At 45.0% G+C, this 25,584-nt stretch overlaps 1 protein-coding gene across 1 annotated transcript in view; it reads right to left on the reverse strand.

Annotated features, from left to right (window-relative positions):
• aff2 (AF4/FMR2 family, member 2) overlaps positions 1-25,584 on the reverse strand; it is a 455,181-nt gene that overhangs the window by 114,475 nt on the left and 315,122 nt on the right. The window contains exon 8 of the mRNA XM_041196209.1: positions 18,970-19,021. Within this exon, the coding sequence (XP_041052143.1) occupies positions 18,970-19,021 (52 nt within the window). The remainder of the gene's footprint in view (positions 1-18,969; positions 19,022-25,584) is intronic.

Here is a 25,584-nt window from a genome sequence, read left to right on the forward strand (position 1 = left end):
TGTTTTCGTTACACCTGCTGAAAGCAGCTGTAAACATGCCATCATTCAAAAAAAAAATCATTCACATTAAATCTGCAAATACTGAGGATCTTTCTCTCAGAGTCTGCAGTATCATGCTTTTGTGGCCTGTTACTGTTCACCCAGGGAGTCCAAGTTGCTGTGGCAACATCTACTCTCACATGCATGTTGTAGCCTAGAGCTATGGATAGTGATGGTAGAGGCTCCAACTTTCTTTCCATCACACGGCTAACCAGGTATCCCCCGCAATTCTTACCGCCTGAGATTGGCAAGCATTGGAAGGGTTTGCAGATCAACACTCAACCTGTTTGGCCTTATTATGAACACGGCCATCAAGTCCTGGGATGGGATTCAAACCCCTTCTGGGTTAGAGGCAGTGTTGCTACCCACTGCATCATAAGTCCTCCCACCTTGCTTTTGGATTACTGTTTAATTCACTGAAGTTTCTCCTCCACAAATGTCCATCTTGAAGAAGCTCTGCTCTGCTTCTTGATTGGATTTCCTTTTATCACCATTGCCTTGTTCACCTTCATTGCTCTCTGTTTTCCTACTCGTGATGACATCTCTAACTTTCACCAGTTCTGATAAAGGTCATCGACCTGAGACGTTAGCCCTGCTTCTCTCTCCACAGTTACTGCCTGGCCTGCTGAGTATTTCCAGCAATTTCTGCTCCCTTTCAGAGGCTGTTGGCCTTACCTCAGTTTTGATGATTTGCTGGTTGATCTCACATTGTTGATTTACTATTTCTCCTTTTGCTACGACGTCTAGCAAGCAGAAATTGTACGTTGAACCGAGCACGCAAAGGTATTTGCTATTTTAAACCTTTGTAAATTAAAGTTAGCACTCTCCACAAAAGCAAATTAAGAAAGAATTTCCAATTACATTGCATCCTCAGGAAGTCCCAAAGTGCTTCTCTGTCCTTTCATTATTTTTTGAAGTGTAGTCCCAGGCCTTACATAAGCAAATTAGTGCATAAAGGGTGCGCAGTACTGTCAAGAACAAACTACTGACCTAGTGACTTTTAGCAAAGTGAAAGTATGTTATCATTATGACAGGAAAGGAAGCCATTCGGCCCACTGGGTCAATGCTGGCTCTCTGTAGAGCAGTCCCATTCCCCCATAAATGTTTTCATAGAACCACATTGACATCACAGCATAGAAACTGGCCATTTGGTCCAATTGGTCCATGTCGGTGTTTATGCTCCACATGGGCCTCCTCTCAGCCCCTTTGTCTTATCTTATCAGCATTACTTTCTATTCCTTTCACTCTTATGTCCTTATCTAGCTTCTCCTCTATGCTAGATATCTCAACAATTCCTTCTAGTAGGGAGTTCCACATTCTAACTACTCTGATTAGAGGTTTCTCCTGGATTCCATATTGGATTTATTAATGACTATCTTATAGATATGATCCCTCATTATGACCAATTATGCAAATGAAAAAGCAATTAAATGAAAAAGATGCATCAATTTAAAATATTACATTTATTAGGATCACAGGCATTAAGAATGACTTTTGCATTTCAGTCAGCCATCAGGTACTCACTCCTAATGGATCAGCAACCCTAGGCCCTATTTGGGTGTGTTAGAATCAGGTTGTATGTAAAGTTCTCTTGGATTTAACTTGGTGGCTCGATCCTTTGAGGATGCCTTTTACCAACACAAAGACATGAGAGAGATGACCTTAATGGCCCAGAAATTGCTGGAAGAGTAGCTGCATTAACGCTGCTTGCCAATATTAGTTTATTAAAATCCCAGCAATTTGTGGCAAGGCAGCAACACAGCGTGAGTTCCAATTCTCTGCAAATTGCTAGATGATTTATGCTGTTCTAACGTTAGCCTCGCCAAAATCAAAAGAAAAGTAACTTCGCCGTGAGTCACTCCATTCAAATTTATTGTATGTCAAAAAATTGCTGGATTTTCTTTGTTAATCCAAATTAATCTCGCTATAGTCATGTGAATTCAAGTCACATGATTTATGACATGATGCTCAACCTTGGAAGGAAACTGGAGTTTCATTCCTGCAGGTTGTAAATTGTTCCGAGAGCATTTTTTAAATTTAAATTTATTTATTTTTCTTATTTTTGCATTTGTGTCTTTTCTCTCTCTCTTAATCCACTCTCTTTCTTTTGCTCTCTTTTTCTGTTTCTCTTTCTCTCCCTACTTTGACTCTAATTCGCCCCAATTCCTCTCTGTCGATTACTCTGTTTCTTTATCCTTTCGTTCCGTGGATTAAGGAGATAAACTGTCGGCTCTAACCTTCACTAGGGTCCAGGTGGCCTGCTGCCCTCTCTGCACTGTTATCAGCTCACACTTCCCGCAATTTGCAATGCAAGTGAACCGCAACCTGAGGGTAAGGTAAAATATCCAACAATTTTTGGGTCAGGAATGTGAGATGCCTGACGCTGTTCCAGTTTCTTTTGCAAAATAAATCAAAAATCCTAAAACAAGATCATTTGCTGTCTGGGTGAAATCCAAGCCATGAAACTGCAGCTTGATGTAAACAGGCAAACTCTTGGGCTGTTTCAGAATTTGCTTTAGGGAAGCCAAAATAAACCATGCATTTGCTAGTGCCATTTTTTGACATGATCCTGCTTTGAAGGCACACCATACATGGATGAATGATCATTTTGCTGCAATATCCTCCCTGTGATGATTGTGGTAACGTTTCGAAAGGAAAGGCTGATTTCTATCAAGTTGAAGTCAAGTGAACACAACTGAGTGTTTAGATGTGGTTTTACCTAGATCTGTATTAGAAAAGGAAACAGTCAAGAGATAGCCAAATGTCGTCAGTTGTTTCCCCTCATGCTTTGTAACGGTAAAACACACACAAATTGTCTCAATGACTATATCTCCGACTGCCTTCCCTACTACGCAACCTGTTCTGCCTCAGATATGGACTGTGGTTCCAGTTTATTGCAGAACCCATTGATCTGTGTACAGTCCATTTATCATTCATGAAAGAACTCAGTGATCTTCACAGTATATTATATAACAACTCATATCATCTGTCAACTGCAGACTTATTTCTGTTTTCAACTCCATAGGGATTTTGTCTTTTTGATCCTTCTTGAATTAAAATGTTGCTAAGCAACACAGCCAGGAGGCATTGCCGGCTCAATGCCTCTAAAAACATAGTCTATCAAATCATTTTAACAGCCTGAAATCCTTACTGCTATTCAGAAAGCACTATTTATTTCATGAAACTGCCATACTGCTGGATGGATTTTAGACAGTAGTTTACCTAAGTGCAATTAACCTGTCACATTTTGGATTTTTTTCGAAGACTAATATCAAGGGACATCCTTCTGCTAAATGAATCTCAAGGTTGCTTAGCCATGCCCTATGTACCATTGTCACTTAGTTTGGACTGTAATGATTACACTTTGATCACTAAATCTAACCCATCGAGTAATAAAAAGCCTCCCCCAATCACCTTCACCATCATCCCGTAGCCCAACTCGAATCTTCAGTCAGGGCACACATGTATCCAGGATGATCTCATCTGTCGTGTGTCAAAAACTTCTGTGCTTTCTCTCTGTTTTTGTTTGTAACGGGAGCAATGATTTCACACTGCTCAGTCTGTGCAGGCCTAAAAGTCACACTGCAGAAATCCATCCATCATTTTCTTCTTGAATCTGTGTTGATGAGCAAGTCATGAAAAAAATGGAAAAGTCAATCAAGGTCTCCTTGTAGCTGGCGCTATTTTGAGCCATGTAAAGAGTACATGGCTTTGATCAATTGACCTTTCTTTTCCATTTATATTCATGTGATTGTTGAAGAGTAGCTATTGTATCTTTACAAGGATAAAGAAAAGGAAACTAGAAATGGAGGAGAAACAGTCGGGAGTTAATACCTTGCAATATTGAAGGATATTGAATGGAGTTGCCAGTGAAAAGGAGCAACAAATTACATCGCAAGGGAAATGTTCTATAGTGCGCAGCCTCAATCACATGCTTGAAACACAGATAACCATGTAGCCCGAGTGCTACTCCAGGGCCAGTACCAAAGGTAAAATTAAAATGAAGAGTTAATTTCTGGCAAATGTATTCAACTGATGGCTGTCAGTGCCAATCTTGCCCTGTGTCATGACTTTAGCTTTGTTGTTTTCTTTCCATTTTTAAGATTGGGAAATGTTATTGCTTGATGGGTGGGGGCCAAATAATGGAAGATAAAGTTAGCCTGTGCTCTACAAATAGTTTAACTTCCCAGAAACTGAACAAGGTTGCCGCTCCTCTTTAACGGTTCGAATTGCCCAGTTCTCCACTGCGTGCTGCCCCCTCATCCAAAACCACACAGCGCCACTACCTTCCTCAACCTCTCCACTGCCGCAGAATTGTCAGACTGCTTGTCCAACATCCAGAATGGGAAGGGCAGAGGTTTCCTTCGATTAAATATTGGGAGGCCAAAGCCATTGGCCGGGATTTTCCGGCCTCCTTCGTGGGTGGGACCCGCCACGGGCAAGGCAGCGCCTCCCCCAACCCCTCCCCCAACCCCTCCCTGCCAGCCAGAAGCCCATTGTCTTGCGATGGGAGCGGAAGATCCTGGTGGTGACGGGTGGGTGTGTAAAGTCCCGTCGATTGTCTTTGGCCATCACTCTGAATTTCATTACCCAGTTGCTGGCTCCATTCCACTCCCTGGCCCCTTTCTGAGGCTGTACCGGACTGTTTACAACCTCAGTATGAACGTCCCCTACACTTTATTGTCGCTGTGTACAGCCCGTTTAAATCAGTGTGCAGTACATTTAAATTTCTCTTGCGTGGCTGCGCATGCACCGTACCTTAAAGGGGACAATTGGTGAATGGCCGGCACGGTAACTCTCAGGGAGCTGCATGACTGCACATGAAGCAGCTTAGAGGAAACGTTGCTTGGCATCCTAACTGACCGGGAGCTGACCTTCTCATCCCCTATGCCCTCCAGGACCAAGACAGCCTACCTCTGCCTCTCCTTCAGCTCATCTGCTGCTGGAACCCTCATCCACCTCTTTGTTAACTCTAGACTTGACTGGTCAAATGCTCTCGTGGGTGACCTCTCACCATCTGTAACCTGAACTCTTCCAAACTACAGCTATCCATATCCTAACTCACGCCTAGTCCCATTCACCCATCACTCCAGTGCTTGCTGACCTACATTGGCTCCACTTCAGCAATGCCATAGTTGTATTCAAGTGCCCCCATGACCTCCCGCTCTCCCAACTCTGTAAATCTCCTCCAATCTTACAACTCTCTGAGGTATCTAAACTCATCGAATTCTGGCCATGTGAGTGCACAGCACTTCTTTGGCTCCACCTTTGCTGGCTGTGCCTTCAGCTTCCTTCCTAAACATTTCTGCTTCTCTCCCTTTAAGACGCTCCTTTATACCATCTCTTTGACTAGGCCTTTGGTCACCTGTGTCTCAGGATGAAGTTTTGTTTGATAATTTCTTCTGTGAAGTACGTGGTGTATTTTTACCACATTAAATGTGTTATATGCACAGATCATTGAAGGTGGCAGGGGAGGTTGAGAGATCCATTAAAAAACTATATGGGATCCCAGGCTTTATAAACAGGGGCATAGAGAACAAAGGCAAGGAAGTTATGGTAAACCCCTATAAAACACTTGTTCGGCCTCAACTGGGGCATTGTATCCAGTTCTGGGCACCACACTTTAGGAAGGACATGAAGGCATTAGCGAGGGTACAGAAAAGATTCACAAAAATGGTTCCAGGGATGAGGAACTTCAGTTACAGATTGGAGAACTTGGGTCTGTTGTCCTTGGCCAAGAGAAGGTTCAGAGGGGATTTTATAGAGGCATTCAAAATCTTGAGGGGTCTGTACAGAGTAGAGGGGGAGAGACTGTTCCCATTGGTGGAAGGATCAAGAGCCAGAGGACATTGGTATAAGGTGAATGACAAAAGAAGCAACAGCGACATGAGGAAAAACTTTTTTGTGCAGCAAGTGTTTACAGTCTGGAATGCGCTGCCTGAGAGTGTGGTGGAAGCAGGTTAAATTGTGGCTTTCAAAAGAGAATTTAATCATTAGCTGAAGAGGATAAACTTACATGGCTATGGGGCGAAGGCAGAGGGGTGGCACTAGGTGAATTGTTCTTGCAGATAGCTGGCATAGACACAATGGGCCGAATGGCCTGTGTCTGTGCTGTAACCATTCTGTGATTCTATAAATGGAAGTTCTTTTGACTAGCTCCCCTGGGCATTGCTGCATTTCACAGTTGTGCAAAAATATGTGGTTAAAGTATACGTTTAATGCTCTTGTTTCCTTTGATTATATCAAGAGGAGAATAGACTTCCTGCAATCACTCCCTTGGCTGAATGTGTCAGTCAAGAACTGTCCCTCGTCTTGTGTAGGTCTCAAAGCCTGTGTGGTGGACCCTCCACCTGAACTCACTTAGTGGAAGTAACTTGACCCAGAATCATGCACTCAAGGTTGGGACACATTTTGCTTCAGCATCCTATTGATTAACACTAACTCTCAAATAGCATTGAGGATGTAGATCACTACAGTGACATTGTGTCCAATCAATATTTAATTAATCAGGTACATTTGTCTCCTAATTTGTTTGCTGTGGTGAACCATTTACTGGTAGCAGTTGACACTATTTCTATTTGGATCATCACTTTTGCCCACTTGTTATTGATCTGCTAGTCTGATCAGTTGTAGATTTTTGCAATTCATCTCTCTATGAAGTCACTGATGTAGCAGAACACAACAAATGTTCCAGTTTACTGATGGAGGAGAAGTGTGAGGGCCCATTCTTGCTCTTCATCAAATCCTTCGAGGCTTGTGGAGTAATCTGCATCTAAAATTGACTCTCAGGATGTGGATGTTGTAAGCAGGATTTACTGCCCACCTCTACAAACCGAGTGGCTTGCTAGGCAGCTTCAGGAAGCAGACAAGAGTCAAACACATTGTGTGGGATTGGAGATACATCTAGGCCAGACTGGGTAAGGATGACAGGTTTCCTTCCTCACAAGACTGAAGTGTATCAGTTGGATTCTTACAACAACCTAACAGCTTCACAGTCACTTCTACTGATAGCAATTTAATTTCCGTTTTTTTTAAACTGAAATCAAATTCACAATCTGCCACAGTGGGGATTTGAGCCTGCTTTCTACTGGATTCATTCAGGAACTAGCCCAGGAATATAACCACTCCACGGCTGTAACCAAAAGGTTTCACAGTTACTGAATTGGGCATTGAGCCACAGATGGTTAGGAGGGATTATATAGAAGATTTTGTAGAGGCTTGTGAGATGGGAAGAGATGTAGCAACAATGTAGGCTTCAGGAGTAAACCAGAGAGCAGGTTGTAAAGTATGGTGCAGGTAAAGGAGGAAGGAAATTAGTCCAGACTCAGAGACAAGTGGGTACAAGTTGAGGTTAGGGATAGAGGCAGTGGTAGTTGGGTAGGCTATGGAGGGATTTGTAAACCTGGGTGAATTGTAGGGTTTCTTCCCCTGTTAGGTGTTTCCAGCAATCACTGATACTAGCAAGGAGGGCTAGTCAGGGAATGATGAACCCCCAGTACTTAATTTTCAGCCTGGTAATCTGAATGAATAAGATCATGACTGGGAAAGATGACAGATAGGAATATTAATCTGATTTTACATACTATATTGCTTTATCTACACCAAGTTGAAAGCTCACACTTTGACCATATTATTTGTCAGTATGATCAAGTACTAATGATATCTTAAAAGGTGAGGACAGCTGTCTAGGCCCAAAGTTCTGAAATTCCCTCTCCCAGTCTCTCTGATTCTCTACCTCTTTCTTCCTTTAGAACACTCTTTAAAATTTAAACAAAAATACCTGGAAAAACTCAGCAGGTCTGACGGTATCTGTGGAAAGGGACACAGCTGACGTTTCGAGTCTGGATGACCTTTCATCAGAACTGAGTTAGAGTTGTGATGAAGGGTCATCCAGACTCGAAACGTCAACTGTGTCCCTCTCTGCAGATGCTGTCAGACCTGCTGAGTTTTTCCAGGTATTTTTGTTTTTGTTCTAGATTTCCAGCATCCGCAGTTTTTTGCTTTTACTCCTTAAAACTTGTTTTTTTGACTAAACTTTTAGCCATCTGCCGTAATATCACTTTACGTGGCTGTGCATCAAATTTTTCTTTATAATGGTGTTGTGAAGCTCCTTGGGATGTTTTAATACATTAAAGGTGCTATGTAAATATAAGTTGTTGTTGTTGATAGAGACCTACCACTGTGATTAGTCAACGACTCCATTATCCCCACATCGTTCAATTGCCGGCAAAGCAGAAGGCAAAATATATAGACCTTGGCGCATATTTTACCAAACAATTCCTGTGTTCTTCCTTGAAAGAAGCCACTTGCTTTTCACACTAAATCTACCATAAAATAAATCCACAAAGCGTAAACACACACACAGACACAAACAGAAAGAAGCATGATAAAACAATGACTGTGTAACATTGATAGCCAAGAGTGTAAATGTTCCAGATTGCACTCAAATTAAAATTGTGCCAACATTAAGACAAGGCTTGCAGAGCCGGGGATTTCATCCCAAGGCAGAGTTGGGTTTTGAGGCGGGTATGCTGGGATTTTTTTTTATTCATTCATGGAACATGGGTGTCAGCATTTATGGCCCATCCCTAATTGCCCTTGACAAGATGGCGGTGAGCTGCCTTTTTGAACCATGTGGTGCGGGTACACCCACAGTGTTATTAGGAAGGGAGTTCCAGAGTTTTGACCCAGTGACAGTGAAGGAACTGTAATATATTTCCAAGTCAGGATGGTGTGTGACTTGGAGGGGAACTTCCAAGTGGTGGTGTTCCCATCTATCAGCTGCCCTTGTCCTTCTAGATGGTAGTAGTTGTGGGTTTGGCAGGTGCTGTTGAAGAAGCCTTGGTGAATTCTTGCAGTGCATCTTGTAGATGGTACACACTGCTGCTACTGTGCATCAGTGGTGGAGTGAGTGAATGTTTGTGGATGTGGTGCCAATCAAGTGGGCTGCATTGTCCTGGTTGGTGTCAAGCTTCTTGAGTGCTGTGGGAGCTGCACCATTCCAGGCAAGTGGGGAGTATTCCATCACACTCCTGACATGTGCCTTGTAGATGGTGGACAGGCTTTGGGGAGTCAGGAGATGAGGTACTTGTCGCACGATTCTAAGCAAGTGCCGCTTGATAGCACTGTTGATGATCCCTTCCATTACTTTACTGGTGATCGAGAGTAGACTGATGGGCCGGTAATTGGCCGGGCTGGATTGAGCATGCTTTTTGTGTACAGGACATACCTGGGCAATTTTCCACATAGCCAGGTAGATGCCAGTGTTGTAGCTGTACTGGAACAGCTTGGCTAGGGGCGTGGCAAGTTCTGGAGCACAAGTCTTTAATAGTATTGCCAGAGAATTGTCAGGGTCCATAGCCTTTGCAGTATCCAGTGCTTTCAGCTGTTTCCTGATATCACGTGGAGTGAATCGAATTAGCTGAAGGCTGGCATCTGTGATGCTGGGGATCTCTGGAAGAAGATGATAGTGGTCATGGGTTTGGAAGATAATAAATAGGGAATCTTAATGAGTTCCTGCATGCATCCTGTACATGTACACACTGCTGCCACTGTGCGTGGGTAGTGAAGTGAATGTTTGTGGACAGGGTGCCAACCAAGCGGGCTGCTTTGTCCTGACTGGTGTCAAGCTTCTTGAGTGTTGTGGAAGCTGTACTGAACCAGGCAAGTTCCATCACACTCCTGACTTGAGCCTTCTGGATGATGGACAGGCTTGGGGGAGTCAGGAGGTGAGTTACCAATCGCACTATTCCTAGCATCTGACCTGCTCTTGTAGCCATAGTATTTATATGGCTAGTCCAGTTCAGTTTCTGGTCAATGGTAACCCCCAGGATGTTGACAGTGGGGGATTCAGTGATGGTAATGCTATTGAATGTCAAGGGGCGATGGTTAGATTCTCTCTTGTTGGAGATGGTCATTGCCTGGAGCTCGTGTGACATGAATGTTACTTGCCACTTGTCAGCACAAGCCTGGATTTTGTCCAGGTCTTCCTGCATTTGGACATGGACAATTTCTTGCTACTAGTCAGTGTGCCAGTCTGCCAGAATGTTCCTGCCTATGACTTTTTCAGGGAGCTGGTTAGTGGTAGGGGCAGGTGGGTTGGGGTGATGGCTACTTGGCTACCAATGGCAGGTAGCCACTCAGAGTGCCAATTGAGGGCACTATTCGCACAGCGTCTGCATTTCCCAGGTAGTGTTTCTGCCCCCAAATGTGGCTGCAGCCTGCGGATATAATGGTGTTGGCCTCCCAGTAACAGGACAGGTGGAGGGAGGGGCTGGAGATGCATCCTGCAAAGCAGCCCAGGGTATGCTAGTCTGTGAGGGTCACAGGCACGGCCAAGGCCATTCTATAGAGCAGCTCCCCCTCCGAAATGATGGCCTGCCAACTGTGGCCACAGTATAATTTGCACAATTTACAAGTCTTCAGAGGGCACCTTCATCTTCAGCCGCCCTCGCAATCACCAACTACACATCTATGGATCTTGGCCACTGTCCTTAATTGAACAGGGCTTCCAGAGGCAGTCTCTTAATCATCCACTTCCTGCAAAAACCTCCCCCAGAGTCCTGCCACAGCGCTTTCCGGGACCTTGACCAGGAATTCAGTGCTGTGTCAGAACTGGGGTCCTGGACCTAAAATTCAGCACATAATGTCTGCTCTTATGTTGACTATAATGCAATCAGCTCCCAACGTGCAAGTCTGGCGGAGACAAAAACTGGGAGATAAATGAGTCAGAGTTTTAAAGATCGAAGATGGAAAAGAAATTTTTTGTTTTTATTATTGGGGATCCCTCATTTGCCAGCCTTAGTCAGTCTTGCGAGTGGTTGTGCACATGCACTGATAGCTGCCTTTCCTAGCATCAAATTAAACACAATATGAAAGAAGACATACTGTTTAATTGACTGCCACTCCTCTTCAAAAAATGCCTACCTTGAAGAAGTACTGCTCCTCTCTCCGACAAGATTTCTGTATCTCTCTTTTGCCTTGTTCACCTTCATTGCTTTCCATTTCTCTCCTGGTGTTTGACAAGGTGTTTACTAAAACCCGCTTTCACAGCCATATCTCCTTTCTCAGTGACTGTCTCCACCTCCGACTTACCCCACGTGGATTTCAACTGAAGTTCCATCCCTCTTGTTTCGAACCCACCCAGGATTAGAGGTATCTCTGGGACTGCTGTTCCTGTCGCATTCCAAGATCCACACTCAGTGCCATGCGCCGCCTTATGAACACACTCGACCTCTCCCTACAACAACACCGCCGTACCCTCTTTCAAAGCTGCGCGTGCTCCCAGTTTCATTTAATTATTCGTCTCATCCGACGCCTCAACAAGAAACTTTTTCTCTTTCTCTCAAGTGCTAAGGAACGCAAGCTCCAACAACTCATCGACACCAACACCCATCTAGGACCCTCCACCGCTGCCTGTCCCTCCGTCCCCACCCCATCTTCCAATCCCAGCCTTGGCTGTGTATTCACTATACCCCCTGACCTTCCCCTGTCCGACGCTGAACGTTCAGTGTTCAGCAAAGGGCTTAGTTTCATACCCTTATGCCCTCACCTCAATGAATTTCGGGCTCGGCATGATGCTGAACCCTTCTTCCGCCGTCTTCCTCTCTGGGCTCACTTCTTTGGGCAGGAGTCCTCTCCCCGTTCAATGGATCCTTTTACCCACCTCCAATATTCACCCTCCACCTGGACCCCTCTCTCTGGATTCTTACCTTCTCTTCTCTTGATCGTTTCATTGAGAACTGTCGGCAAGACATTAGTCGTCTCAACTTCTCTGCTCTTCTCAACCATTCTAATCTCTCTCTCTCTGAACTTACTGCACACCGTTCTCTCAGGTCCAACCCCAACATTGTCATCAAACCCGCTGACAAGGGTAGTGCTGTTGTTGTCTGGCGCACTGACCTCTACCTCGCGGAGGCTGAGCATCAACTCGCAGACACTTCCTCCTACCTCTCCCTGGACCATGAACCCACCACTGAACATCAAGCCATTGTTTCCAGGACTGTCACTGACCTCATCTCTTCTGGAGATCTTCCTCCCACAGCTTCCAACCTGATAGTCACCCAACCTCGGACGGCCCGCTTCTACCTCCTACCCAAAATCCACAAACAGAACTGTCCCGGTAGACTGATCGTGTCAGCTTGCTCCTACCCCACAGAACTCATTTCTCGTTATCTTGACTCCCTTCTCTCTCCCCTTGTCCAGTTCCTTCCCACCAACATCTGTGATTCCTCTGACACCTTACGTCACATCAACAATTTCCAGTTCCCTGGCCCCAACCGCTTCCTCTTCACCATGGATGTCCAATCCCTCTACACCTCCATCCCCCACCATGATGGTCTGAGGGCCCTTAGCTTCTTCCTCGAACAGAGGCCCGAACAATCCCCATCCACCACTACTCTCCTCCGTCTGGCTGAACTTGTTCTCACACTGAACAATTTCTCCTTTAACTCCTCTCACTTCCTCCAAATAAAAAGTGTGGCTATGGGTATCCGCATGGGCCCCAGCTATGCCTGTCTCTTTATGGGGTATGTGGAACATTCCTTGTTCCAGTCCTCCTCCGGCCCCCTTCCACAACTCTTTCTCCGGTACATCGATGATTACTTCGGTGCTGCTTCATGCTCTCGTCGGGACCTGGAAAAATTTATTAATTTTGCTTTCAATCTCCACCCCTCCATCATTTTCACGTGGTCCATCTCTGACACTTCCCTTCCCTTCCTTGACCTCTCTGTCTCAATCTCTGGTGATAGACTGTCCACCAATATCCATTACAAACCCACCGACTTCCACAGCTATCTCGACTACAGCTCCTCACACCCCACTTTCTGTAAGGACTCCATCCCATTCTCTCAGTTCCTTCGCCTCTGTCGCATCTGTTCTGATGATGCTACATTCAAAAACAGTTCCTCTGACATGTCCTCCTTCTTCCTTAACCGAGGTTTTCCACCCACGGTCATTGACAGGGCCCTCAACCGTGTCCGGCCCATCTCCCACGCATCCGCCCTCACGCCTTCTCCTCCCTCCCAGAAACATGATAGGGTCCCCATTGTCCTCACTTATCACCCCACCAGCCTCCGCCTTCAAAGGATCATCCTCCGCCATTTCCGCCAACTCCAGCATGATGCCACCACCAAACACATCTTCCCTTTACCCCCCCGGCGGCATTCCGTAGCGATTGTTCCCTCCAGGACACCCTGGTCCACTCCTCCATCACCCCCTACTCCTCAATCCCCACCTATGGCACCTCCCCATGCCCACGCAAAAGATGCAACACCTGCCCCTTCACTTCCTCTCTCCTCACCGTCCAAGGGCCCAAACACTCCTTTCAAGTGAAGCAGCATTTCACTTGCATTTCCCCTAACTTAGTCTACTGCATTCATTGCTCCCAATGCAGTCTCCTCTACATTGGAGAAACCAAACGTAAACTGGGCGACCGCTTTGCAGAACACCTGCGGTCTGTCCGCAAGAAAGACCCAAACCTCCCTGTCGCTTGCCATTTTAACACTCCACCCTGCTCTCTTGCCCACAAGTCTGTCCTTGGCTTGCTGCATTAATCCAGTGAAGCCCAACGCAAACTGGAAGAACAGCACCTCATCTTCCAACTAGGCACTTTACAGCCTTCCGGACTAAATATTGAATTCAACAATTTTAGATCTTGAACTCCCTCCTGCATCCCCACCCCCTTTCCGTTTCTTCCCCCTTCCTTTTGTTTTTTCCAATAATTTATATAGATTTTTCTTTTCCCACCTATTTCCATTATTTTTAAATCTATACCTTTTATGCCCTGTTAGTCTTTCCACCCCATCCCCATTACAACTGTACCTTGTGTGTCCTGCCATCCATTCTTAATTAGCACATTCGTTTAGATAATATCACCACCTTCAACACCTCTGTGTTCTTTTGTCTGTGACATCTTTTGATCATCTGCTCCTATCACTTGCATGCTTGTCCCTACAGCCACCTCCCCCCACCCCCCTTAAACCAGCTTATATTTCACTCCTCTCCTAATATTACTCAGTTCTGCTGAAGGGTCATGAGGACTCAAAACGTCTACTCTTTTCTTCTCCGCCAATGCTGCCAGACCTGCTGAGTTTTTCCAGGTAATTCTGTTTTTGTTATGGATTTCCAGCATCCGCAGTTTTTTTGTTTTTGTTTTTATACTGTAAGAACATTGTTTTTTTAAATTATTTTTCCAAAATGTCCCATCGCAACTTGGCAAAGTTATTCCTTGTCTCTTCAAGGAGCAACGAATTCGGCTGCTAGCTTAGGCGTAACACTGGTGAAGCAAGGCCAAGATTTTGCTAGGCCCAATGCAGTGAAAGGTTGAGTAATAATTGTCCTTAGGAACAGAAAGAGTTCATTCAGCCCTTCAAGCCTGTGGCGGTGGTTGTGTTACAGATCACTCAGAGAGTCTGTGTTGCTGTGGCAACGAGTACTTTTACATGAAGATTATAGTCTGGAGCTGTGGACAGTGATGGTAGAGGCTCCAATTTCTTCCCATCACATGGCTGACCAGGTATCTCGCTCCCTCTTACTGCCTGCCATTGGTGTGTGTTGGAAGGATTTGCAGATTGATACTCAACATGTCTGCTTGTGTTGTGAACACACCTTCATTGGCCATCAAGTTCTGGAGTGGGGCTTGACCCAGAGATTCTGGCTCAAAAGTTACCCACTGTGCTACAAGACCTCCCCATCGAGCCTGTGCCGACACTCAATTAGATTATGTCTGATCTGCATCTCAACTCATTTACCTGCCTTGGTGCTGTAATCCTTAATACCATTGTTCGACAAAAATCTATCAATCTCAATTTTGAAATTTTCATTTCACATCAAACCTTAACAACTTTTTGGGGAACAGAGTTCCAGATTTCCACTCCTTTTTGTGTGAAGTGCATTCTGACATTGTCTCCTGGCTCCAATTTTAAGATGCTAGTTCCTTGATCTGACCACCTGCACCACAGGAAATGGTTTCTCTCTATCTGCGCTACCAAATTCTTCAATTATCTTAAAAATCTCATTTCACACTCTTTAACCTTCCTCGAGGGAATACAAACTTGGTCTGTGCAAACTGGCCTCATAATTTAAAGCTTTTTATACCGAATCATTCTGATGAATCTGTGCTGAGGTGCAGTGCCCAGAATTGAACACAGTATGGGTTAATTATGGGACCAGTGTGTGTTAAAGTGTCACCATGTTGATGGCTTGTGGCAAGTCATCGCTCTAGATGAACATGTTTTCTAAGCTGCATAGATGTGTTCTCAATTTCACTTTCAAATTATCTTGTCATGTATATGAGAGGACATTGTCAAATATATTAACACATAACTAGCAATGATAGATACAAGGAAGGGTTCATAATGATGATGAGGACTCACCTCTAATGAGGGGTCAGTAATGACACGTACAAAACACTGGAACTGAAACTCCGAGACAAAATGAATGGACATTTTATCTCTCTGAGGGGCTGTAGCACAGATTCACCAGAATCCTTTCACTGCTACGTGTCAGGTTGCATCGTCTAGGATTGTATCATGCCCCGAGTCAAAAGGTTATGCGTTCAAATTCCACTCCAGAGATTTGGGTGTAAAAACCAAGGTTGGCACTCCAGTTCAGTACAGACAGAGTTCTGCACGGTCAGACATGAGACGTCCAACTGAAGACCTGCCTGCCCTCTCAGGTCGGCCTAAAAGATGCCGTGGCGCTATTTTGAAGAAGAAATCTGATGTCCTGTTTTAATTATGTTGATTAAGGAATATCTGGTCACTAACACTGTTTTTTGTGTGGGATCTTGATGTGCACACTCTGGCTGCCATGTTTCCCACATTACAGCAGGGAATGCTCTTATAAAGTACCCAGTTGCTGGAAAGCCCTTTGGGAGGTCCTGAGGTTGTGAAAGATGCGATAGAAATGCAAGCCCTTTTTTACTGTCAGATACATGGGACATAGATAAGCCCCGGCATCTTGTTGAAACATGGCCCATGGTTGCCAAAAGGCTAATCAGAGTCTCCTTCCAAAATTTATGTCAGAATATAAACTGAAACACGCGGTCTCAGTAAGGAGAACCCAAAAAATTATCAGTATCTGCGTTATTAGATCAAATCAATCCAGGATGATTAGTGTTTCAGATTAACAAGAGGTCAGACTCCACAATGTCTAGATCAGAGTTTTCTACCTGTTTTAACTCAAACTCTTAAGTCTTTTGATGAAAACTTCACACACAAAGGGAAAGATAACATGTCACACTGGTCATTAAATGGTGAATAAAACTCTGATATATTTCTCCTCTGTGGATTTTATGTTGATGTCAAGTCCAATTATTTTCTAGTTAGGAGATTAACTGAGGATGCCACTTCCACGTATCCATACAGTAATGTTCTATGCCCACAGCTTTATTCTGTTTGGCTAGTGCCATGGCACATATACATTTAGAGAAGGGGATGCTTAAAGGTTTCATACAGTTGCCACATTCATTAAAGTTAGAGGAAGGCAGCAAACTTGATGTGGATTACAGTAAATTGTAAGAACAGATGCTGACTGTAATTAAATCAATTTATATCCTCCTCAGATCTTCAGAGCTGACAGTTATCTCCAATGTACCTTAAGAATGGTATCTCTTTGCAAATCCTAAAGTTCCTGAGGCTCAGCAAGTGAAATATGTGCAACCCTCAAATATATATTTGATTGATATTTATTGGACATTTCTTTCGAGATGATGCATTGTGAGCTAGTTTTGTTGAGCACAGTCCTATGTTTCTGTGTTCATTTGTATTAAGGTCACTGGACAAAGCCTTGTGCCCAAACAACTGTTCCAAGGCAGTGAGCATCAATAACTGCTTCTATGGAATAAATGGAAATTGATTCCAGGCCTACGCTTTGATTTCCTATCATTTGAGGGTCACCATTAACTTGCAAGTAAATAAAAGAGGAATGTGCATTTAATAGGGTTCCTGTAGCCATTGTAAATGTCATGTGCAATAAAGCCTAGCTTTGCAGCTTGCGTATAGGTAGCAGGCTATACCTTCTGCATTTCACTTTTCTTAATGATACATAATTAAGTTGCTGGGTGACATTTCCTCTCATTTTATGACAAGAAAGGTTAAGTGCCTTTATTTTTGTAGAATTTAACAACCGCTAATTAAAAATGGAAGATTCTGTCAAACCAGGAATCATCACCAGGAATCACAGCAAAAGCCAGGAGATTGGGACATACCTGGAAAACTGTTCCTCTCCACTTCATATGCAACTACACTTCCAACCCAACACATTCAGGATAGATACCTTAGGTGAGGCCAGAGGTCTCGATTTCAAATTGTGCTAGGACAGATCTAGATTAGGTGTCAGGAGGTGGTTCTTTTCCCAGAGGATACTGGATCCTCTGGGACATGTTGGTGGACACTGATTCTCAGAACTGCTTCAAGCTTGAGATTCGAGTTGGGGTGCAGCTTGTACAAAATGTGGGTACTGAATGGAATTATCATGGCTAGAATTTTCTCGTGCGCTAGATGGCTTCAGGTGAGGGGGTTGGGGGGGTAGTCAGAGAGGAATTTCCCAGATATTCCCCTCCCCTAAATTGGGCTATGTTCTCACCTGTTTTTCCACCCCCCCATATCTCATGTTATCACAGTGACTACACTTCAAAGGTACTTCATTGACTGTAAAGCTCTTTGAGATGTTGGCTGGTCATGGAAGGCACTATATAAATGCAAGTCTTTCTTTTCTTTCCTAGGACATCACATGGTTTTGGGTGGGATAGGGAGTGTATATATTGTAACGCACAACCATCCCAATTTGTATGGGGCATTCTGAATGCAGCAAAAGCGCTTTACTTGTCCATCATTGTTCATAAGCTTGCAAATCACCCTCAAGTCTTCCAATGTTCCAGTGTCTATGTTCGAACTGAGACTCCCCTCCCTGCAACAGAGAGTAAGTACAGCTGTTTTGCTGAATGATCAGCCCTGGGATGCTCCACCAAGTCACTGGAATATTTTCCAGATCAAAGTGCAAGTCAATAAAGCAACAGTCCTTGTCTATGGTTCAAAGCAGCCCACTTGATTGGCGTCACATCCACAAACATTCACTCCCTGCACCACCGACGCAGAGTGGCAGCAGCGTGTACCATCTACAAGATGCACTGCAGGAATTCACCAAGGCTCCTTAGACAGCACCTTCCAAACCCACAACCACAACTACCTAGAAGGACAAGAGCAGCAGATGGATGGGAACACCACCACCTGGAGGTTCCTCTCCAAGTCACTCACCATCCTGAATTAGAAAAATATTGCCATTCCTTCACTGTCGCTGGGTCAAAATCCTGGAACCCCCTTCCGAACAGCACTGTGGATGTACCCACATCACATGGACTGCAGCTGTTCAAGAAGGCTGCTCATCACCACCTTCTCAAGGGCAACTAGGGATGGACAATAAATGCTGGCCCAGCCAGCGAAGCCAACATCCCATGAATGAATAAAAATAAAAATGAAATCATGGGCTTTCACTTTGAATTCAAGGATCACCTCCTTCGGGGCATGTTTGTAAGCCAAACAAAAGGATAATAAAAAGCATTTGAAATAGACAGGTGCAAAGAGTTCTCTGTAACCTCCTCCAGTACTACAGACCTTTGAGATCTCTGTGCTCTTCCTACCTTGAGCATCCCCGATTTTATTCGCTACACCAATGGTGGCCATACCTTCAGCTGCGTGGGCCCTAACCGCTCTGGAATTCCCTCCCTGAACCTCCCCATCTGTCTAGTTCTCTCCTCCTTTGAGACGCCTTAAAACCTACCTCTTTGACCAAGCTTTTGGTCCCATGTCCAAATATCTCTTTCATGTGGCTCCCTGTCAGATTTCTGTCCGATAACACTCCTGTGAAGCGCATTAGGACATTTTACTTCATTAAAGGCGCTATATCAATGCAAGCTGCTGTTGTGCTTACCTGTTCACTGTCATCCTCATCACTGCTGAGCTTCAGGTCATCTTCCAGCATCCTGCAAGATAAAAAATGAATGATAAACAATCGTGTATTAAAATTGTTGCTGAAACTACTGAAAGAGACCAATTGGTCCATCATACCTGTGCCAGCTCTTTGAAAGAACTTCCCAATTAGCTCCACTCCCTTGCCCTTTCCCCACAGCACTGCCAACTCTTCCTACTTTAGTAGTTATCTCATTCCCTTTTGAAAATTACTATTGAATCCACACGTTCAGGCGGTACATTAAATACACACTGGCCGGAATTTTCCAGCACCACTGTGGCAGGTCCCTTTGCAGCAAGGCTGGGGAGCCACTGAAATCTCCATTCACCTCAGTGGGGCCCGAAAATCCCACTGGCATAAGGGGCTGGAAAATTCCGGCCAATGTGTAAAAAAAAAACCTCATCTTCCATCTGGTTCTTTTGCCAATTATCTTACCAATTACCTTAAATCTGTGTCCTCTGGTTACCACGGATGATGCCTGAAAACCATATGTCACTGGGCCCCAAACATGTAGAAGAAAACAAGTCATCTATTCCTGATCAGTTGTGTAGAGTTACTGCATTCGAGACAATCTGACAGAGCTGCAGGCTGGTTCAGTCAGGTCAAAACATATTAGCCCATCATGACCTCGTGCACCAGAACTGGATCCCAGGCTGATCACTTGATCCACACCTCAAAAACCTCAAACATTCACTCCCTCCACCACCTTTGCGTAGTGGCAGCAGTGTGTACCATCTACAAGATGTATTGCAGCAGCTCACCAAGGGTCCTTTGACAGCACCTTCCAAACTTGTGACCTCTACCGCCTAGAAGGACAAGGGCAGCAGACGCAGGGGAACATCAAGTTCCCCTCCAAATCATACACCACCCTGATGTGGAACTTTATCGCCATTCCTTCATTGTTGCTGGATCAAAATCGTAGAACTCCCTTCCTAAAAGAACTGTGGGTATACCGCACAACATGGACTGCAATGGTTCAAGAAGGTTCACTTGACTCATTCCTGGGATGAAGGGCTTATTCTCTGAAGAAATTTTGAACAGGTTGGACCTAATCCTATTGGAGTTTAAAAGGATGAAAGGTGATCTTATTAAAACATAAGATCCTGAGGGGAATTGATAGGGTAGATTCTGGGAGGATGTTTCCACTGTTGGGGAGACTAGAACCAGGGGACACAGTTTAAGAATAAGAGGTCTCTCTTCCAAGATTGAGATGGGGAGAATTTTTTTTCTCACAGAGGGTTGTTACTATGCAGAATTCTCTTCCCCAGGGGGTAGTGGAGGCCGTGTCTCTGAATTTATTCAAGGCTGAGTTAGGCAGATTTTTGATTGACAAACGAGTCAAGAGTTATGGGGAGCAGACAGGAAAGTGGACCATAGACTACAATCAGATCAGCCATGACCTTACTGAATGGTGGAGCAGGCTCAAAGGGCTGAATGGCCTACTCCTGCTCCTAAATTCTATGTTCCTATGTTCCTAAGGTGTCTCATCACCACATTCTCAAGGGCAGTTAGGGATGGGCAACAAATGCTGGCCTTGCCAGCGATGCCCACATCTCATGAAAGAATAAAGAAAAGACTGCAGTAACTCTGTTATTCAATAGGCACAGAGCAAGGAAAAATGCCTTAAGTGTAGGACATTAAGCGGTGGTCTAATTGTGGAGTTTAAGATGATTAAGGAATTGATACCGTAGATAGATAGCAACAATTTCCTCTGGTGTGGGACTCCAAAACTAAGAGTCAAAATCTTAAAATTAGGCTTGGTGTTAGGAGACACATCTTCACACAAAGGGGAGTGGAAATGTGGAATATTCTCCCCCAGAAAGCTGTTGAGACTGGAAGTCAACTGAGAATTCTAAACAATGATTGATGGACTATTTTGTTTGGTAAGAGTATCGAGTGATATGAAAGCAAGATGGGTAACTGGAGTTGAGACATAGATCAGTCATGCTTTAGCTGACTGGGTAGTAAAGTTTCAAGGGGCTGAATGGCCTACTCCAGTTCCTATATTCAGAGCCCAAGAGAGAATAGACTGAAACAGGAACCCTTGTCCTGAAAACTTGACGAGGCGATGATGGAGGTTTGGCCTTTACCCAACTGAATAAAATGTCGGGAATAAAATGGTAACTTGTTCCTTGGTTATTTACTCACAGCTATCAATGATTGAGCATTTTGTTTACATAAGGATCATGGACTCCAGACAAGTTCTAGTCCTTGTCCTTTGCACAACAGCTCTGATAGATCCTTTATAATAAGCTGACACAGGAAGTCAGGTCACAGTAATTGTTTGCATTTAGTTCCTCATCTGACTATTATATCTGTTGTCTAACATCACTTTAGAACAAGCATTCATTATATAAATATATTGTGTTAATCATCATCGTTCTGATAAAATTTCATAGACCCGAAACATAACTCTGTTTTTCTCTCTCTCTGCAGATGCTGCCAGACCTGCTGAGTGTTTTCCATCATTTCCTGTTTTGATTTTTAATTGTAAGCGTGTGTGTGTGTGTGCGAGAAGTAGCTGATCCTTAATGTGTCAGCTGTGCTCAGTGAGGAGCACTCTTATCTCCCAGTCAGAAGGTCGTAGGTTTGAATCTCATCGTGCTCACAGTATATTCAAGGCTGAGATAGACAGATTTTTAATCAGTAAAGGAATCAAGGGCTATGGGGAAAAGGCAGGAGAGTGAAGTTGAGGATTACCAGATCAGCCATGATCTCAGTGAATGGCGGAGCAGACTGGATGGGCCGAATGACCCACTTCTGTTCCCACGTCTTATGGTCATCCTTATGGCCATTTTATCTGGTCTTGTTTCTGCTTTCGGGTGCACTAACTGCTTGCCATTTCAATACAGAAAAGAAACCACCCCCCCCCCCCACCCCCCAACACAAAACCAAACTCACGATGAATCCACCTGCAAATAAAGCAGGCAGCACAGAAGCATGGATTTGTTTGTAAACTAATCAAGTGTTAGTACAGGCTTTACACAGCAGGAGGAAGGATTGGATTAAGGAGGAGGGATTTCTAATTCAATTACACAAGGTAGGATTGAGGCTGAAGTGCCACTCATTACGAAACAATTAACAGGAGATTAAGGTTGCGAGAGAGAAAAAAAAAATCAACTGAACTGCAGTTACTTCAGATCACAGCTTGGCTGTGTGCTTTCATCCTGTGCGGAGCTGGCCAATAAGCACTATCTTCACTGTGACTGAGGAGAAGCAGGATTGAAGGCTTGGAACCATCTCTCTCTCTGCTCCCCGTGTCAGCGCGACTGGCCAAGAATCCCAGTAGCTCTACCTTGTCACTGGAATAGCATAAGCAACGTGCCTGCTATGGATTCTTTCTGGCGCCAAAAGCAATTAGTGTAATTACAGTTTAAAACAGCTAAGGTAATCCCGTAGTTATTTCGCTGCCACCTCATGATCAGCTACAGCATTTAATTAGTTGCCTCCTATTTCTTATTATTATTTCCTGCCTAGGATGAAACACCAAAAAAATAAATTGTTTCTAAATGTGGGGCAACTGAAAAGAAATTATCTTCAGAAACAACTTTGCCAAAACCCGAATCATTTACTGTTAAAAAAATCTCATTTGTCTTTTCAGGGCAGTAAACAGGCAGGATGAAGTCTTCTCCTGGCCATTTTCCTGCTGCTGCCTCTACCATTGACCTGCAATCTTGAAATAGGAGCTGACAATTGACAGGGAATTTTAACGCATTAAAGTAATGGCTGTCCCATTAGGGGGCCCCCTTGAATATCCCACCTGTTCTGCTCCCTGCCCAGTCAGTGTTTATGCTTGGTTACCCTTCCCCGCTGTGTAATATGCCTGCCTGCTGTGAGGGATAAAGGAAGAGAGGTGGGTGGGGACATTAGTGACAGTTCGAATGGCAAAAAGAAGGACGTTTTCCTCTTTAGACCCGCCAATGTTAACATTGTGTAGTAAAATGCGACCATTTCAGACCTCCCAGGGACACCTGCCTCCATTGTATTTACTGGGAGAAATTATGCTATTCTCTCCACTTGTTCAGGTCATGCTCACAGAAGCCCTGTCAATTTAAAAAGGGCCCAGATTCTGTGCGTTCAACCGTGAGTGGCAGGACCGTCCATCCCCTTTATTTCTTGTTCTTGTGTTTTTAAAATCGACCACCCATCAGAGCCAAATTGCCTTTTAACTGTCCTCCACTGGCTCTTTGTTTGCCTGGCAATGACTGTCGAGTGTTAACATGAACTATCACTTCAAGCCATTTAACTTGCCTCAGCTTGACAGCTTCACAATGGCTCCTGTCCCACTTCACTCAGCCCCTGTGATTTACCAGTAGGGAATGTGCGAGAGACCAGCTTGGCCCTTGTGTGGAAGGGTCTCCAGTGAAGGTCCCCGCAAGTTAAAAGTACGCTCAAAGTAACAGCCTAGGGAGAGAACAAAAAGCCCCTATGGTCCACTTAGTAAAAAAGTCTTACACGAGAATCTGCAGACTGTTATCCCTTTTGAAAAAATGAGATGTTAAATGAACCCAAAGTCCAGGCACTTGATTGCTTCTTGTTAAAGCAGTGCTTTGCTCACATGGGACCTGCTAAACTTGACTGCCTGTCAGGAGGGTGTCGTACACCTGGTTTTTGTACAATTCCTGCTTTGTATTAATTCCCACACATGGGCTATGTGAGAACAATGTACAAAAAGTCCAGATATTGTTACAGCAATTTACTTCTCAGATGTCATAAACTATATTATTTTTCTTCTGTTCAAATAAGCAGGCGATTTTTTTCTTAGCAACTGAAGGAACTGGGATAAAACGTCTAAGTCGAGGGTTTATTTTTACAGAATCCTGGAAATTAGGGGGAGACTTTCAGCTCAGACTGCCTGTTTCTCATCCGTAAGGCAGGAGTGTGAGGTGGGTGACAGTTTAAAATGGGGTGGGGGGGGGGGGGGGGTGTCACCTCGGCCTCGCCTGTGGATGCTCAAGGTCCACCTGACGTAATTTCCAAGTAGGCCCGGAAATGGGTGAGCAGCCTGCTGGCATTAACCAGGCAGACACCAATGTTAGAAACTATGGTTTAATCATACCGAGGCAGTGTTCTACGCCGGCGAGATTTTATGGCTCCACCAAAGTCAAAGGCCAGGATTTTTACCCTGTTGAGCAGGTGCGCACCCAATGTGAACGATCTGAACATCAGGCCAGCGTCCTGGCATCGCCACCCGCAATATTTCGCTTGGCGAAGCATGTGGGGGTCAGCAGCGTGCACGCCGACAATTAAAGTTAAAGTCCCGATTAAATGTAATTTCTTTGCTGGCTGTCCAACCTCAATGGTGGGCGGGGGGTGGGGGAGGGGCAGGCGAAAAGACCAAGCGGCCTTTGCACATTTTAGGAAACCTCATCCACGGGCGGGATGAGGGTTCCAACAGTCAATAAAAATAAAACAAAAATCTTAACACTTCATTAATAACATGTCCCTGCTCATGTGGCAGAGTCGCATGAGGGGACATGGATTTTTTTTTTAAACATTTTACAACTCTTTTATTTTTAATTTTCAAAATCTTCATCTCCCCGAGGCAGCTCCGTGCCCGAGGGAGCTTTACCTGCGTGCAGATGCGCGCATGCGAGAACTTGCACACTCGCCACCCCCACCCCCCCACCCTCCCCACCCACAGGCAGCGCTGCAGCGTGCATTTCACGCCGGGCGGCCCATCATGCGAAATCGCTGTTGTGGCTCGATCGCGGGCGGCGGTTGGCCTCCTGAACACCCTGGCCCGACCCACCCCCACTACCCCCCCCGCCCCCCTGCCGAGCCCGCTCGACGAGGGCAAAGTTCGGCCCAATGAACTTTTGAACATCAATCATCGCATTTTACAGACCCGCCCCCGCCGGCGCCATCGGCCCCAGGCAGCAGCCCTTAAAAGGGAGAAGCACCTCAACTAAGGGCCCAGAAAAATTATTTTAGTTTTGACTTTCACAGGCCCCAGGAGTGTAGCCATTTTTGGCCTGTAGGGTGCCTTCTCCTGCTCGGTCCTGGATTTTCTCTCCTTCCCTCTCTCTCCCCCCTCCCCCTACCCACCCTCTCCCCCCCACCCCCAACCACATCCCGCTTTGTCCTGGCTCTTGACGAGAAGATGGTTCAGCTGGGCCCATTTTCCTGCCCACCCAGAACCAGCAAGACCCCCAGAGCCCGCCCGCTGCATTTTTCAATCAAACCTAGACTCCAGTACGGCTTGGTGCTCCCAGTGCTGGCTTTGGGCTTTGGGATGAGGGTAGGGTGGGGTGGGGATCAGACCTCCTGCCCGCGACTATGACCCATTTCCGGGTGAAATTTCAATTTCTCCACCAAAAGCAAATATGAAGGACATTTGGTCCATCTCAGCTTGCTTGTCTTTAACTTTGAGCCTCCTAAATCCTATCCTGCTGTGTCAGCCGCGACTCACTATGGGTAGGACACTCGCTTCTGAATCTGAAAGTCTTGGCTTCAAGCCCCATTTCAGAGATTTGAGCACATGATCCAGGCTGACCGGTCACTGCCACAATCTCCGTTCCTTCAGCACTAACTCAGTCCCTCTCCCTGACAACCTCCTGAGGCTGAACCAGACTG

This window comes from Carcharodon carcharias, chromosome 9, assembly GCF_017639515.1.
Source record: "Carcharodon carcharias isolate sCarCar2 chromosome 9, sCarCar2.pri, whole genome shotgun sequence".
In the NCBI taxonomy this organism is placed as follows: domain Eukaryota; kingdom Metazoa; phylum Chordata; class Chondrichthyes; order Lamniformes; family Lamnidae; genus Carcharodon; species Carcharodon carcharias.